The sequence below is a fragment of the Protobothrops mucrosquamatus genome, unplaced genomic scaffold (genome assembly GCF_001527695.2).
Source record: "Protobothrops mucrosquamatus isolate PMUCROS unplaced genomic scaffold, P.Mucros_1.0 scaffold12, whole genome shotgun sequence".
Taxonomy (NCBI): domain Eukaryota; kingdom Metazoa; phylum Chordata; class Lepidosauria; order Squamata; family Viperidae; genus Protobothrops; species Protobothrops mucrosquamatus.
The window spans coordinates 904,292-922,626 of NW_015386399.1; the positions used below are offsets into that span (position 1 = coordinate 904,292).

Sequence of the window (18,335 nt, forward strand, 5' to 3'; positions counted from 1 at the left end):
CAAGTTGATTGGAAGATGTGAACCATGACCCCAAAAAAGGGTGGGAGGGAAATGTTTGGAATGCTATGCGTACCGGAAGAGAAGCAGTTCTAAGCATTCCCCCATGCTGTGCTGACATATCTGTAACATTAATAAATGCTTTTAGGAGAAAACATGCCTGAAAGTCCTTTTAAGTGTTTCGTTACTCAGACACATGACACCCTTCTCCAATCCTCAGGTACTTCCCCAGTTCTCCAGGATTTATGAAAAATGTGGTACAATGGTTCTGAGATAATATCTGCCAGCTCCTTCAGAACTCTGGGATGCAATCTGTTGGGTCCTGGTGATTTATACTCGTTAAAGTTGGATAGGTGTTCTCTTACCATTTTCTTGCTTATTTTCATTTTCATTTTTGTTTCTAGTTCGTCTTTCGCAGTGGGGTTTTTTGGTATATTGGGCTATAGGTTTTTTTGTGCAAAGTATGAGTTAAGCAGCTCTGCTTTCTCCCTGTTGCCTGTTATTTCCTTGCCATCTTCTCTCTTTAGTGCAGAGGTCCCCAACCTTTTGGGCACCAGGGACCGGTTCCGTGGAGAAAGGTTTTTCCATGGGCTGGAGAGTGCGTGGTTTTGTTTGCTGCCTGCATCCCACAGATGAGGCTTTGCTTGTTTGTGCAGACCAGTTGCTGGCATGCCACAGCCAGTACCGGTCCACAGACCAGGGGTTGGGGACCTCTGCTTTAGTGCAGGGCTTTTCAACCTTTTCACCCATTGTACCACCTTTAGGATATGGCAACATTCGAGTACCACCAGTCACCTAGCAAGGTGTCAAAAACTTGATGACCAAAAAAAGGAAAAAAGTGATAAAGTACAGGTAGTCCTTGACTTACAACAGTTTGCTTAGTGACTATTTGAAGTTACAATAGCACTGAAAAAAGTGCCCCTCAAGGCACAGCCGAGCAAGACACCTGCCTGCGGCACTCTTCCTCCTTGTTGTGAGCATTTCTATTGAGTATTGGCAGCGGAGGTGGGGTGGGGCATGTTTGGTTTTTATTCCCCCCGTCTGCTGGGTGGTTGCAGCAGGTTTTGGTCACTTCACATGACCTTGGACACTGTGACCATCATAAATATGAATCAGTTGCCAGGCATCTGAATGTAAATCACAAGACCCTGGAGATGCTGCAACATTCCAGCGGATCGGCACGTCTTCTGGGCTTAGCAGAAGCACCAGATCAGCGCTGAGCTTCAGCTGGAGCCTGGCGCTGATCCTGGCACTTCCACTGATCCCTGACAGCCCCGAAGAAGCGCTGATCCTGGTGCTTCCACTGAGCCCTGACAGCCCTGCAGCTCCAGCCATCTCTCGCTCAGGCTTGTGCGGTGCTGCCACCGATTCAGCTAATTCCCCTCCCCCCTACCACTTTTCTAGGATGGTCGCGTACCACCTGCCATGTGCCAATGTACCACAGGTGATACCCGTACCACTGGTTGAAAAGCCCTGCTTTAGTGGACCTACAGTTTCCTTGACTTTTTTCTTGTTAATATGTTGGAAGAAACTTTTTTTTATTATCCTTGATTTCTGTTGCAAGTCTTTGTTTGTTCTGAACCTTTGCTTTCCTGACTTCATCTTTGCATGTTCTGGCTGTCTGTTGATAAATGGCCTTAGTTATATGCCCCTCTTTCTATTTTTTGTATTTGTCCTTTTTGTCTTTCAGTTTGTCAGAGAAATCTTTGTGCAGCCATGCTGGTTTCTTCTTGAATTTCTTGTTTTTCTTTTTCAGTGGTATTGTGCTATTCTGGGCTTTTATGATCGCATTTTTCAGAGTATCCCATGCTTCTTGGGTTGTTTTCCCCTTTTAGAATTTTCATCCCTGGAATATTTCCTAGGTTCTCTCTGAGTTTGTTAAAATCAGCTCTTTTGAAGTTTAAGACACTGGTTGGACTGTTTTCTATTGCTAGTGTTTGCATTATATTAAATTCCAGTATGACGTGGTCACTTTCGCCCAAAGTTCTGGCAACTTTAACTCCCTGTATCACTTCTTCTCTATTAGTAAGGATTAAGTCCAGTATAGCTTTATGTCTAGTTCCCTCCTCCACCTTTTAGATGACAAAGTTGTTGGCTAGGTTGGTTAGGAATCTGTTTGATCTCCCGCTCACTGCATAGTTTGTCTGCTATCTGAATAGTTGAAGTCTCCTATTACTACTGTGGTATGCTTCCTACATAACATTTGTTAACTGGTTGGCAAAGAGTTTATCTATTTCTTCTGATTGGTTGGGTGGCCTGTAATATACACCTATGGCAATGTCACTTTTTTTCTCTTTTATATTGACCCATATACATTCTGGAGAGATTTTATCTTTGATCATGTTCATTTTTGTAGATATGTTGTGTTCTCTTACATATAGTGCAACTCCCCCTCCTCTTTTTGTAGACCTGTTTCTTTATGAAACCTATTTTTATTTGCTTCGAAACATACAATTTCTTTATTAATTCAAGATAATAAAATACTGTCTTCAAATGATAAAGAAATGGTGTTGATCCTATATAATAAATGAAATGGCTACCTAATTAAATACTGGAGTCTTGCTGGTAGCTTGCTAAAAATTTGATAAATTAGAAGCCATTGCAAAAACTCAGCAATAATTTCTAATGATGCAGCTGTTCAAATAATCAGTTTTTCTAATATATATATATATATATATTAGAAATATGCATCCAGGTCATTTTAGGTGAGGCAAGGTGAGTATAAATACATAAATAAAATCACATAAGGCATTATATAAAATTATCTACTTTCCATATTTAAAATATAACTATTCTTTTAATAATAAACATATTTCTTCTTAGGCTGAGCCTATTTTTCCAAACAGAAATAACTTATGAAACACATGGTTTGCCCTAGGACAGGGGTAGGCAACCTTGGCTCTTTTATGACTCGTGGACGTCAACTCCCAGAATTCCTGAGCCAGAATTCTGGGAGTTGAAGTCCACGAGTCATAAAAGAGCCAAGGTTGCCTACCCCTGCCCTAGGACTACTATCACATATAATCATGTATATACATCAGCCCAATTTTCTGTAAAAAAATTTTTTTTAAAAAAAATGTGTGACATTATTCTTGTTTCAAGTAAACAAATTTTCCGGCAAACACTCTGCTAAGAATGAAATATTAATACTATGATTTACAAGAGAATGATAGCTGTGTCAATTGCACAAGTATTTAAGTCTTAGATTTGTTATATGATGCCATGCTGGTATAAAACATTGTCCAAAATTTATGATAGAGTTATTGCTATTACATACTCAATACATCAGATTGGTTCTCTGAAATCATCATATGGCCAGGACTTAATATACTATATATTTTTAGTTTGTTTTCTTCACAAATCTAGAAGGTTGTAAACAAAGATTAATATAGCTTTTTATTTACCTGCCGACTTCCTTGTTTAGAAGAACAGCTGCTAGTACTTCTTGAAGGTGACAAGGCATTCTGAGACACCCCCAGATTCTTTTCTTCCGTCATGATTGTAGAAGAAAATTCTTCTGAATCAAATCACTTACAACAGCATCAGAAGGATGGGAAGAAACGGAAGAGAAAGAACAGTCATTTCTTTCCCACATACATTCCAATGGCATTCTTAGCACTCAGCGGAAATTCCTAAGAAAGGGGAAAAAACCCAATGTATACATGTCACTTGATAGTAATACAAACATCAGGCAAGAACTGTTTTTCCAGTAAAAAAAAAACCTAAATAGATTTGAAGAAGCTATGAAACTATATTTCAATGAAAAATTATATGTTGTCATAATTTTATTTATTTCTTTGAAGACATAAAAAAAAACTATGGGAACCAGAAAATATAATATTAGGGAGAAGATTTTCCTAATATTAGAAATAGCCTTCCTGAGGATATTTCTTTTCAGACTGTTTTATTAATAAGCGCTCTAGTTTCCATGAATGTTCTGTGGTTTATCTAATTAGATGCAATCAAGTCAAATCAGGTTTTGTGATTACAGGGACAATTAAGGTCAAACTATCAAGAACAATAAGCTTAGGTCCTTATCCATTCTTTTTGTTTTCCCTGTCTCTCATTTTTTTCTAATCTATCATCATCTCATTAAATTATATGAGTTTCTGTTTGCTGAACATTGCCTCAAGTCAGCCTTTATTCTTCCACAAAAGACTGATTGGTTCTTCTTGGAATCTGTTGCACTTTGTCCACAATTCAAAGGATCTATCTTCTTTCTCTCACTTTTTTATGATATTAAACTGCTACAGCTATACATTGATATTGAAAATATCTTTACTATGATTACCTTCTTCTCTAACACTGATCTCTTTACTTTTCCATTGCCATCCTTACCTTATACCAGAGCTTAAGGAAGCAAATCTACTGCCACTTTCATTTCTTTATGACCATTTATACTTTTAATCAGCATGGAGACTGAAATTACTTTTGTCTTAACATTTAACATTCAACAGGAATTTTCTCTTTTCATTCTTACTTTCAGAATTAGATATTCTAAGTTGTAATTACTTTCAGCTAACAGAATGATTATCTGTTTCGGCCTCCAATTATGGTTCCATTTGTTAACTCTTCCGATTCTACCAGCCTTATTATATTAGTTGCCAAACTGTTATAGTGACAATATGGTAATCATCCATCCATCTCTGACTTTTCTTCAACTTGCATGTTCATTTGGCTTTCGTTTCTTAATGTATGGACGTATTTTTCTTTGTAATAGTTTAAAGAAAACCTTACAGCCTTAGGAATCAGCATAATAATTTAATAATCTGCATAGTTTCTTCAGGTCTTTTCTTTGATATATACTGTATACTAATCCTTTTCTATCTTTGGGTCATGCAGTCTTATTCCATATTGTTTATAGTTATTAGTACTTTATTTCTTCTCATGCAACTTTTTCATCAAAATGCTAATTAACCTTTTATGGATGTACATTTGCTGAATCTTAAAACCTATGGAACAACATAAAAGCACTAAAGTGCCATAATGAATGGCAAAAAATTCATTCAGATAAACTTCATACAGATGTGTGTGCATAAACACGCACGTGTGCACACATACATACACACAAGCACAAACATATACACAAACAGAAAGAGAGAGAGAGAGAGTCATAAAGTATTGGATCTGTGCCTAATAAGATTGTATGTCTCAGTTTACACTTACTATTGAGTCTGGTAGGAAAACAGTAACAGTAGTCAAAAATTGCAACCTATGTCTGAAACAGAAACTTTACTAGCAGACCCCTCTTTCCTCTGAGAATTATGTGAACTATAGTACTGTAACCATGGAAACAGATTCTAGTTACGGTATGAAGGCAGTATTAAAACAAAGCAATACCTTTCACAACTCAAAGGGGAAAGAAAATGCTTGGGACTGTACTATGTCAAGGTACAGTGGGAATTTCCAAATAGATGTTTTGAAACACTTTGGATTCTGGGCCTATTAGTCTAATATGTTTGAGGGAACAGAATAAAAGCTATTATTTGATTATTTTATTTGCTGTGGTTTATTGGATACCACAACAAAGCCAGTTTCAAGCTTCATATTATTACAATATTATAAAGTGTCATTTTAGAATTTTCTCTTAAATTGTAACATTCTAGGAAGCTCATGCTGTAGTTCGGCTGCAGTTATCCACGGAAGGGTGTTTCTGTCTTACCTCATTTTCCAGTTATATAAAATAGCGATTCAAATTCTCTATTACTCTTTTCAACTGGTCATGGACTAACATCTGATTTATTAAAGTTGGTTTTCTTTAAATGCTGAAACTATTTATTATTTGCACAATAGAGCTGGAGAATATTTTCTGCTGGGCAGCTGTACTCTTAAACATATATTTCCTTTGATTCTCTTAACAATTCCTATTTATCTTCCATAATAAATGGTAATATACTTTTGGCAAGTAGGAAATCCTGTCACATCTACTAATATGTCACTTGAATGAAAGCATGCATATATACACAAGAAAACTCAATAATGTTATAACTTTCCTGGTAAGCTTGCAATACAGCAGAAAATAAAGAACATCTTAATGACATACAATATTTGTAGTTCAGGATCCAGTAAAACTAATCTGTGTGTATAATGTACCATTGAGTTCATTATCATTGCTCAAGATCCTATATCTCCAAGTGCACAAAAGATTATTCTAAAAGTCTAAGTATAGGTAATCCTCAACTTACAGTCAATCAATTAGTAAGCAATTGAAGTTAGAGTGGCACTGAAAAAAGTGATTTATGACCAATTTTCATACTTATGCCTGTTGTAGCATCCCAATGGTCACATGATCAAAATTTGGACGACTGGCAACTGGCATGTATTTATGACGGTTGCTGTGTCCTGGAATCATGTGGTCACTTTTTGCGAACTTCTGACAAGCAAAGTCAATGGGGAGTCAGATTCACTTAAGAACTATGTTACAAATTTAACAATTTCAAGGATTCACTTAACATCTATGGCAAGAAAGGTCGTAAAATGGGACTGAACTCACTTAACTGTCTTGCTTAGCAACAGAAATTCTGGGCTCAATTGTGGTTACAAGTTGAGGACTACTATCTAGATGAGAATTAATCCAAGTACAAATTACAAACTTATTCTCAATTAATTGATCAGCTTCTGTCATTCTCCAAGTTCATGATGGCAAACCTATGGCACGCATGCCACAGGTGGCACACAGAACCCTCTCTGTGGGCACACGCATTGTTGCCCCAGTCCTAGGCTTTCAGTTGGAATTGATTGATTGAACTTTTTAGTCCTACCCAGTCTGCCGTTACCACCGCAGCCACACCCACCCAATGGGCCACACCCACCCAATGGGCCACGGCCACCTGGCACCTGACGATACATAAGTGGGTTTTGGGTTGCAGTTTGGGCACTCGGTCTCTAAAAGGTTCACCATCACTGCTCCAAGTCTTATTTTTATGAGCTAATTCTGCTTTTCTAGTTATTCTAAACTCAATTAATAAGAATTTGTATAACTGCTTCTGAATATTTAATAATAAAAGCAACAATAAAAACAACACTGCCTTTTTGTGTTTATGAATTGTTCCCGAAACAGGTAAAAATTCTTTAAATCTACGGATAGATTTTGCACAACCAATAAAGACCATTTTTGTTTTGTAAAGAAGTATTAAGTGCTGCTGGGATTTATTCTGTACGCACAGACAATAATAAGAATCCAAGATTAGATTAGAAGTAATTCATAGAAATTGCCCTCCAATAAACGTTCAGTTGTGATAGGACATGTGTTTTATATTTTAGTTTATTATTAACTTGATCTAAGATATTCACAGTTTCCCAGTTGAAACTATGGCTGGGTCGGTCTGTGTTGTAAGATTAAGGAATCTCCATCATGTCTTCTGCCATCATGTCTTCTGGAAACTTTGACTTAGGAACCAGAAATGGTAGAGGTGACAGATTTGTAGACTTCTGCAAGGAACATAGGCAATGTGTGATGAATACTTTTTTCAAGTTGCCAAAAAGACACCTCTACACTTGGAGATCACCAGCAGATACACGAAATAATGTAGTAAGGAACCAAATTGACTATTTTACAATAAACAAAAGATTTAGAAACTCAGTAAAATCAGTAAAGACATACCCAGGTGCAGAGGTACCATCCGATCATAATCTACTACTTGCTGAAGTCCAGCTGAAACTAAAAAGGATGAAAAACCCAAACCCTGCTAAACCAAGAATCGACAGAGACTTCATCATTAAACATGGAGGTAAGATTAAAGAAGAACTAGAAAATCATTAAAGGGAAACCAACAACCTGAATGATGATGATGTAGAAGCGAACTGGAATAAATTTAAAAATGCAATAGTAGAGATAACAAATTCAAAACAGAGAGAGGGGTACCACAAGAAACAACAGTGGATGACGGAGGAAATTCTTCATTTCATGGATGAAAGAAGATCTTATAAAAATAAAAACAAAGAAAAATACAATGAATTGCAGAAAACAATTAGAAGAAAAATTCGACTGGCAAAAGAAAAGTGGTTTGCAAAGAGATACAAGGAAATAGAAGAGACAGAACTTATGCATGATAATTTCAATTTACACAAAAAGTGAAAGAAGCAGCAGGCCTCTACAAAAAGAAAACCAACAACTTAGTTGACAAAGAGGGGGAAATTATCTTAGATGAGGATAAAAAATTAAAAAGATGGAAGGAATATATTGAAGAACTTTTTGAGGACACTAGGGATGATATACAGTAGATATGGGAAGTATAACAACTGGACCAAATATCACTGTGGAGGAGGTTGAACATGCAATAAAAATAGCAAAAACAAGAAAAGCCACAGGACCTGATGATATCCCAATAGAAATTTTAAAATTGCTGGAAGACAATGGGAAGATTTTTTTACTGTATCTTCAGTCGGATATATGAAATAGGAAAGATACCAAATGATTGGCTAAAATCAGCCTTTGTGACAATCCCTAAAAAAATAAATGCAAAGACGTGTACCGAATACAGAACATTAAGCTTAATGAGTCATGTCCTGAAAATATTCCTGAGAATAATTCACACAAGAATATACAACAAAATTGAAGAGCGTCTAGGTAACACACAATTTGATTTCAGAAACAATCTTGGTATACGAGATGCGCTATTCAGCATTCAAGTTCTTGTACAGCATTGTAGAGATTTCAATCATAGTGTTTACATGTGCTTCATTATTTTGAAAAAGCTTTTGATAAAATAAGACACAGCAAACTATTAGAAATCCTGAAACAAGGGGGACTAGATGACAAAGACATCCAAATCATAAAGAATCTGTATTGGCATCAGGTAGCAAATGTGAGACTAGGCCAAAAATACTCAGCTGATGCAGAAATAAGATGGGTCAGACAGGGATGTATTCTGTCTCCACATGGCACAAGAAGAATAATAATCATGTCTTCTGATTGCTAATCTTCTGTCTGTCTGTTCTACATAATGGCTGTTATAGTTCTTACATTGAATATTATAGATCCGCATTTAGACCAAACTAAATATAAAAAGAGAAGAAAAAAGAGTGCTAGTTTGGTGTAATGGTTAAAGTATCAGGCTAGAAATTGGGAGACCGGGAGTTCTAATCCTGCATTTGGCATTAAGCCAGATGGGTAACTTTCAGCTAGTCACTTTCTCTAAGAAGGCAGCAATGGCAAACCATTTCTAAAAAACCTTGCCAAGAAAACTGCAGGGACTTGGCCAGGCAAGATATAAAAATCAAACAAGATTGAACAAAAGGGGAAACAAATAAAAACACTAGATAATTCCTGGAAATTTGACATTTAGGCAAATCAGACATAATTGACGTACCGTATTAGGTAAAGCATATTTGCACACCCTTCAAAAGAGACAATAAAAAAGATAAGAAAGAAATGGAAAAAAACCAGAACACGCCGTTTCCAGCAGCCAACATGGAGATTAACAGGAATTAATATTAGACAAACAATACAGCAGAAAACGAAATCTTAATCAAAGAATTAACATGGAGAAATGTATATGGAGAAAACTACTTGCACTTAAAGACCAGGCTACTGTATATAACAGGGAGCAAACCCCACACTCACCAGCATGGATGATATTACCTACTCAGGTAATGAAATGTCTGCAAGCAAACAAGCAAATCAGAGAGTACCAAAGAGTCCATAGTTTAATCCTGTGCTATATATATTCTCTTCTACTGGAATGAGTAAGACTGTAATTCATCAATAATTTCAAGGACATACTACAGTATTCTAGAATCGCTTTGCCATCACCATAACAGAATCTGATTTCTACAATCTGTTGCACTATTTTTATATACAATGATGTGCTTTTACTCCCAACTGATTCCACATTCATCCTCTTGGAATGAAATATTAGAAAAAGTGGGCAGCAGAGTTGCCATGGAGCATTTATACATTTTTGCTGTTGCTTAGCACTTTCTATGGTTCTTTATAAATTATGGCTCATCTCTAACCTAGTAGTTATCCATTTTATTTTTAGAATATACAAAACAGTGCCTATAAATACTACCTACTTTGTCATTCAAGCAATTCTTCCCTAAACACTACCAAAACGAAAAAAAAAGAAAAGATAAAGAAAACAAGCTCATTTTCTATTATTGTCTGGCAAGTATTTTAAGTCCTTAGCACAATTTTTTCACTATTCTAAAACAATAGATTTCTCATGTGATCCACATGACAACCATAAAACTATTTTGTTGAAAGATTTTGACTTAAGATCCAATCAGGAAAATGTAACAAAAAATTCAGTGGCTTTTCCCCAGTTTAAAGCAAGAGAAACTGACCTGAATAAAGTACCCAAGGAGAAGCGATTTTTCAAATCATACAAATCCTCAAGATTTCACATTAGCCCTAATCCAGGGTCAATTCAGCATTCTGTTTTCACATAGCAAATTAGTGAGAGGCAGCATTGTAACACTTATTATTGGAAGAAGGAAGCTTGGTTCTTACATCATTCAAGATGACTTATGCTCTAATTTTAAAAACCCACATTTTTAGCTTCTTGTACAAATCTTTAGTATTAATTTGCATCTAGGATCATTTTTGAAGACTTCTGAAGGTTGTTTAGAGTCTATGGCTAGTTCTAAATAGCTCTAGCTTACTAACGAGAACGGAAAAGTATAAACTATTATAACTGTGTTACAACAGCTGCCCTGCATCTCAGTTGGCTCCTTGGTACAATTCTAAGTGCTCATCTTTATTTTTCAAACTGTTTATAACTCTGTACTGGGCTATATTCTCCTTTATATATATCTGCCATATAAAAGAGACAATAATCAGGAACAGGATTTTCACAACAATGGAATCTGAAGTTTGGAATGCCACCCTAATCAGCTTCATTCGTTAGAAAAGCAAAACTGCTTGAAATAATTAAATATAAATTTAATTATATAAAAAAATTAAATTATGAAAGAGTTTAAAGTTCTGAAAATAAAGTAAGGCATATTGCCAGTTTATCAACCATGATTGATGAGAGCATTTGTCAAAAATGCTGTGATAAGACCCTCCCCCAGAAATTTACCACTTTCTAAACTCCTAAAAACAGTATATTTTTAAAAGTATAATTAAATTGAATTGAATACCTCAGCTATTGCATGTTCATTACTAAAGCTTGATTGCTCTCTTTACTGAGAGCAAAAGAGACATAGAGAATTCTCTCCCAAGATCAGGTATTCACACCAGCTGTTTGTCAGAATAATGAATTTGTTTGCTCTACTTGGGTTATCTGTATACACCATATACTTTTAATCAACCATGTTTCCTCAAAACGTATCAACAGCTGTTCCTCATCTCTTGCATTAAAAACTTCCTTTGAAAAACATTTTGTATCCTTTATTACTCGTAAATAAAGCAGCCAGCTCTTTCTTTTATTCAGTAGTTACAGTTAATTGTATTGCTGCAGCCTTTGAATATTTTATAGCCTTTCTCATTAGTCTGAAAGGGATGAAAACTCAAGTAGCATTACTTCTAGAAAATAATTAGATTTAGGAAATCCCTATAGCAGACATGTCAAACTCACGACGTCACGTGATGTCGTGCAACGTATTGGAGCTTTTTTGCCATTGCTGGCAATGGGGTGGGTGCGGCTCCGATATGATGAAACCGGCCTGCGGGCCGGCAGTTTGACATCCCTGCCCTATAGGAATAAGATGATAGACTGATTTATTTACAAATCAATTAATCTTGTTATTCTGGGCAAGTTGCATACATGGCCAAGAGAAACAATGCAATGATTCTGAGCAGAGCCATGAAATAGAAAATATAGTAAAGGTAAGCTATTTGAGGGTGAGGTAAATAAGAACAAGAGTTGGATAAGGGATTAAGTACTGCTTCCCGTTGAGGAAGCTGCTTTACATAAAAAAAAAAATCAAAGGCAATATTGAAAACAAACCAGCAATTTTTGGAACCATGTCTTTCCACCCCCCCAGCTTTGCACAGGCTTGCAAAGACAGGAGACAGGGCAATAAATTCTCAATGATATCTATGGACAAGCAAGGAGGTTATGTGTGTGTGTGTGTGTGTGTGTGTGTAGAGGAAATAGAGTTTTTGGAAGAATAAAATCTCTACACTTATACCATAAAAACAGGGAAAAAAATAGTTAGTTACTCCCACTATCCAGAAAGGGAAATGTCCCCAATTTCCAATTACCCATACTTCCTTATTTATTTCTTAACTACAAAGCTATGTTTGACAGATTTGGAAAGAGACAACGCCTTAAACTGTGATTCAGTATTGATGTAGGAACTTGGTTATTATTATGGCTCTAATGTAACATTTAATTTAAAGCTGTTAGGATAAGCTCTGGCATCCATGAAAGTGATGTTTTTATATATGTAGACTTAAGTCTTGTTTGTATCTTACTTAATTGAGATATGGATGACATGACTGCAGCTCTTCCCTTTCAGTTTCAATTTTTTTCCTTCTATAATACTATACATTAAGAATAATATTGTAGAATGGATCAGTGGTTGTCAATCTGTGGTCCCTGGATCCTGTGGGGGGGGGAATGTCATCATAGGGGTTTGTGAAGGCTTGAAGAAATGTTATGATTTAAATCTTGAGTTAAAGTCTTGGGGGTATGTGGCCGTGGTCCTTGGCCACAAAAGTATTTAAAGAGGATCCGCGGTGAAGGAAAGGCTGAGAACCACTGAGACTTTTGTTAGAGTTATTAACAGTATACTGCAACACTAAAATATCCCTTTCATTGCATTTTACGAAGAAAAGGCTAATTGGAAAATATGAAACAAAAGAGCAATAAAAGGAGAATGAAATGAAAGACAGAGTAAATGGAAATAATTTTTGTTCTATTTATTTTAATGTTTTGGGGTCAATTTCAAACTATTTGACAGTAGCATCAAGCTTTGTATGGCAAGTTAAAGAGTTATACTCTAAAAGTTCACTGATTGGCCAGTTTGCTCTAGTGATTAAGGCACTTAGCTAGAAGCTAGGAGACTGTGACTTGTAGTCCTCCGTTAAGCATGAAAGCTGGCTGGGTAACTTTGGGCCGGTCACTCTTAACCTAACTCATCTCACAGGACGATTGTGGCAGGGAAATAGGAGGAGGAAGGAATATTGTGTATGTTCCCTGGTGGGATATAAATAAATTAAGAAAATCCTTTGGAGAAAGGATTTTTCAGTCCCCATTTTGCCCCTTACTTTCTCTCAATTATATATATATATATAAGTAAATAAACTGCCAGCTCAAAAGTGTTCTGAGCTACTCCTCAAAGAAAACATTGCAAAATGATTTTGACTGATAGCCTCTTCACTCTCAAATACAGGAATTCTATTGTGCAACTACTTTTCCTGTAGAAATCAGTCCTTTTAAAGCAACTTACACAAACAGTAACAGAATTATCTTCTGTATGTAATTCATCAGCAGAATATGACTTAAACAGAGGAAGAGGTTAATGGCGCATGAGCATGAGATGTAAATGAAGATCATGTTTAATTTTACTCTTGTTATATCAATAACAAATGTGATGACTTCACTGTGAGTAACTGTCTTGGATGTAAAGCTAGTCTCCAAAATTTTATTGTTAATTTTATTGTTATTTTATTGTTAATTTGATTCACTAATTTCTGGGCAAGAAATAAGAGCCAGTTTGGCCTTGTGGCTAAGACATCAGACCAGAAACAAGGACATGGGAGTTCTAGTCCCACTTTAGCCATAAAAGCCAGCTGCATGACCTTGGACCAATCATTCTCTCTCAGCCCAAGAAATAATTTTGATGAATTGCCCACACAAAGTGCAACCACCTAGTGATTCCTCAATAATCATTTTAAAGAACAAAAGACACACACATACACACCCTCAAATCCTCTATAGAGAAAAATAAAAAACAGCTTCGTTCACTGCGGCTTTTGTCTTCCTTAAGCGTGACTTTGGCCATAAAAAGTTGGCCAACTTTCAGCTTTTCTCTTCTTACCTTCCCCTGACCACATGCAATGTGTTAGCCCTTTAAAGTAATCAAAACCATGAAACAAAAGAATGCTAATACTGTATTTAATGTCACAGAATCTTGCAAGTCTGAATGCACTTTCTCCTCTCTACTTAGCTTAAATGTTTTTTCAAATTACATTCCTGCTTTGGGCTTTGGTTCTCTTATCTAACTATTGCCTTGACTATGGATCTACCTCCTGTTCCTCAAAATTATTCTTATAGCTCATTATATCCAGGTATTAAAATATTGGTGATGAATTTGCCCTGCCCTCTCCCAGGCCTTAAAAATAAATGCCCAGGGAGCTTTCAAAAGAAATTAAGAGCCAGTTTGGCTTGTGTTTAAGACACCAGATTAGAAACCAGGAGATGAGAGTTCTAGCCCCACCTTAGCCATAAAAGCCAGCTAGATGACCTTGGCCAGTCATTCTCTCTCAACCCAACTTACCTTACAGGGTTGTTGTGTGGTAAAACAAGAGGAGGGAGGAGTATTATATATGTTTGCCACCTTGAGTTACTTAAAAGGAATAAAGGTGGGATAAAAATCTAGTAAATAAATAAATAAGGGATCCACAAATCAGGTATAAAAATAGCAGTCAATAAGCCATTTCCAGTGAGAATCAACCGGTTTTTATTATCATATAATGCTGAATGCTATGTATAACTACTGGATAATATGTTATTATATATTTCTATTTTATCAGTCAGTTTCCTGATTGTTTTTCCTAACATAATGAAAAGGATTGATTTGATCCCTGTGGGCTTAATAAAATGTTGGGGTTGTTTTTCTTTCTTTCTTCTGAAAACCTTTGGGCATGGCACATTCACACATACCCAGAAGGAAATAGGTTGCTGGCAAGTGTTTGAAGTATGAAATGGAACATATATTTAACTGAGTGGGTGCTGAAAGGAAAACTCAGATCAGGTTCTATGCAACATGACTAAAATGAAAACATTTTAGTTATTTGTCCCAGGCCTACTGATTTTAAAATTTGAAAGATATCTGAGTGCCTTTCCCTTCTCCTGCCCAACAGAAGAACAAAAGTCACCAAACATATCAATAGCAAGCAATGAACTAACTTACGGTACAAAATGATGTGGAATATCCAAAGGAAGTGCAATCAAAATTACTTAACCCCAAATTCATCTTACAGCAAAGGTGACTCATTGTACCCTTGAGAGAATGTGGCAATGTGTACTGCTGTCTGGAATCAATGTGTGTGCTCTGGCTTTAAGTACTAGAAAACTCAAATTCAACATACTGGAATTAAGCATATGCTTCCAAAAGGAATGACAGCTGAAAATTGCACCAAGAAGGAATGGAGAATCATCTTATTTTGATTCTGCTCTTCTTACTACCTTTTTTTCTCCTCACCTCTCTTCCATTTTAACTCTTGGTTAAGGACAGTAGAAATTCCATCACTGCAGTGAGCTGTATTTCCTTCAGTCCGAAATTAGAACTATCATTTTAAAACTGAATATGAAGGTTTTCAATGGAATTATATCTTCAGATATCATCAGATATCAGACCATCCTTTTCTTAAACATGTTATCCCCTCACCTGTTATCATGTGTAGCAGATGGCAGATAGTGATGCTTTTTGGGAAATGGGGCATTATGTTCATCAAGTAGGAGCAGGCAATTTGGTTCTGCATTGCAACTTTCCTAGTTCCCGGTCAATTTATCTGGGATTTTTTTGGACTTAAAAAGAAAATCAAGTCATAGATGATATTGCATCTAATGAGGAGCATACATCTGTGGATAAAACCCTCCTCTGTGGATACAGTTGTGGGGTTCTAGGCATTCCTCTTCACACACTTTTTAATCCCACAGTGGGATAAAACTGTTCTACAAAATGGCTTATGTTGTACAATTGTTTTCAAGCAGACAAAAAACAAGAGGTTGCAGTTACATTATGAATACTTCCTACAAACCTCTGTATGAAATAGTTTATCCACCAGAAATGTTATATAAATTAAATTATATCTGGCTCCAGATTGGCAGCATACACATTTTCAACCATCTGGTTGAAGTGCAGCAAACATGAAGGGAAGAAAATGTGCAGCTTTATTATCTAATCTAGTTTGCCCTAAGTATAATAAACAGCATTCTGCTTTATCAATCTATTTATATGTCAGATGAGTGATGTGGAAAAATAAAACCTGAATCCAACTTCATGTCCTCTTAACAATGAGGAATTGTTTCGATTGTTATGCTATCTCTTGTGAAGATAACTTACTGAGAATGAAGTAGACATATGTAGTCTATGAAAAAGATTATACATCCTTCATTATCTTTAGAATTGATATGCAATGGCATTGTGTCTTACAGGAAACAGTACATTGATGACAAAACCTAGAATCTTTAATTTACTTAAAGAATTTTTATTTAAGGAATCCATATTGCATCTGGTATGCTCCAATCCAATTAATCTGCATCAATACTTTCAGCCTTCTATTCTGTGATTTTTATGAGCTTTGGGTATCACCACTCTGGGACAGAGGGATTCTTTTTTGTATAGTACACAACATTCTACAATGGAACTTGTAGCAGCTTGGAAAGAGTTTGTTCATTCCTTCCAAGTGGAGCTTTCCTCTGAAACTTTACAAAGGGTCAGTTAAAAATATACTTATATGGATAATAAAAATATGCTGTATTTGTTTTTATTTCTGCTTATATGTAATGTATTCTTAACTAGGACTGTGAAAAGATTTATAGGGTACTTTGCAAAGCAAGCTGATCTCTTTTCATTTAGAGTGAAGTGACTCAGCTTCTTCACCTCACTCTCCTTCAAAACTCGTTTCAGCCTCTTCCTGTACCATTTCAGCTAAAAGAGGAGCTTTTGTGACATATATTGTGAGAGATGGTGTTCAAAAATCTTCTCTCACATTAGCTGAAGTATTTTTACATTGGGCAGCTCTAATCATATGCTGAGTATATGTCTTCACTGAGTTTCAAAGGCAGCCATCGCGAGTCTCCTTTGGCCCGCTCGCCCAAAGAAATCTCACAGCAACCTCAAGCTGCCCAGTCTGAAGCCCCTTCAGCATTTTGAAGATATTTCAGGCTAAGCTTGTGCACTGAGAAATCCCAAAGCCACGGAGCCTAGAAACACTTCAGTTAAAATTAAGGGGGATAGTGAGAAGTTTCTCAACAGGCCTGGTGGTCTAGTGGTGATGATGCTTGCCTCCCACTCGGAAAGTTGAGAGTTCAATCCTAGGTGGCAGCAGATGTTTCTCTCCTAGAACGCAAAGGGGAAAAAAATCTGCTGTGAACTCTGTGTAGGCATCAGGAGGGCATCCAACCAATAAATCTCAGCTCTATCCAGTCACTCTGACTCTACCTGAATAGGGGCTAAAGATCACAAAACAGTTGAGGAGTTTCTCTTAAGCACTGGACCAAAATTATTTAGATACTGCTTGCTTCATCCAAGGCAACTGGATAGCCTCTTTGCTTCAGAAAAAGCAATTATGGACACTGCTTTGCTGAAATGAGTCCATCTTATCTTTCCGGACTTATGCAAATCAATTTTTAACCAGATTTAGTGGAAGATTTTTTTTTTGTTTTTGCTTTTAAGGTAAATTTAGATAGTGATGTTGAAGGACAACATATTAAAGGTAGAAATAAATGAAAAATAAATTAACAAATAATCATAGTCTGCTTTCTTCCAGACACATATGGAGTGCTTAGTATCAAACCTGAAGGCGATTTCTAGGGAACACAGAAGTCATTATATCTTAACATTTAGCTGATTCTAATAAAGCTATTTTTTTGTGTTTTATTCTAAAAGGCAGTATATAGTTACTCTTTTTATATATTTATGAAATGAAAATAAACTTTCAGAAGCGATATACCTAATGAAATAATCAATGGTGCGATATTGGCATAGTAAAGATTTAGCAGTTATTTAACAGATACACATAGGGAAAAGATGAAAAGGTTTATTTCATTGCTCCTCATGATTCCTAACTGTATGTTTAACTATACCTGTTGATCCAAATGAGCCCTCTTATGAAATAGATAGGATATAGAAATATGTCCATGTATGTTACCTATAATATTTGTTTTGGTGAGATACTTTATAAAATGTTGAATTGGGGCTAACCTCCCAGCCATTCTACCTTACTAACAGCTATGTTGTACCTGTGCTGTTATGTACACAGAAATTTCTGCTGGTGAATGAAGCAGTGTAGCCATTCTACCTTAAAAAGGATTCTTCAAATACCTGCATGGCTGTATTAAGCAATTACAACCAGGCCAAGTTACACCATGTACACTGAATTTTCTTTTGATTCCCTGAATTTTTCATAATGGATCTTAATCAAATACACATATGAAAAAGCACATTTATTTTCTGTATTCCACTTTTCCTAATATAAACATTTTTATTTGCATTTT

General features: G+C 36.1%; 1 protein-coding gene across 1 annotated transcript in view; it reads right to left on the reverse strand.

The window, feature by feature from the left end:
* The window catches only part of OSBPL3 (oxysterol binding protein like 3), a 112,011-nt gene that overhangs the window by 72,614 nt on the left and 21,062 nt on the right, over positions 1–18,335 (reverse strand). Inside the window, exon 2 of the mRNA XM_015810581.1 lies at positions 3,402–3,629. Within this exon, the coding sequence (XP_015666067.1) occupies positions 3,402–3,494 (93 nt within the window). The 5' untranslated portion in view covers positions 3,495–3,629. The remainder of the gene's footprint in view (positions 1–3,401; positions 3,630–18,335) is intronic.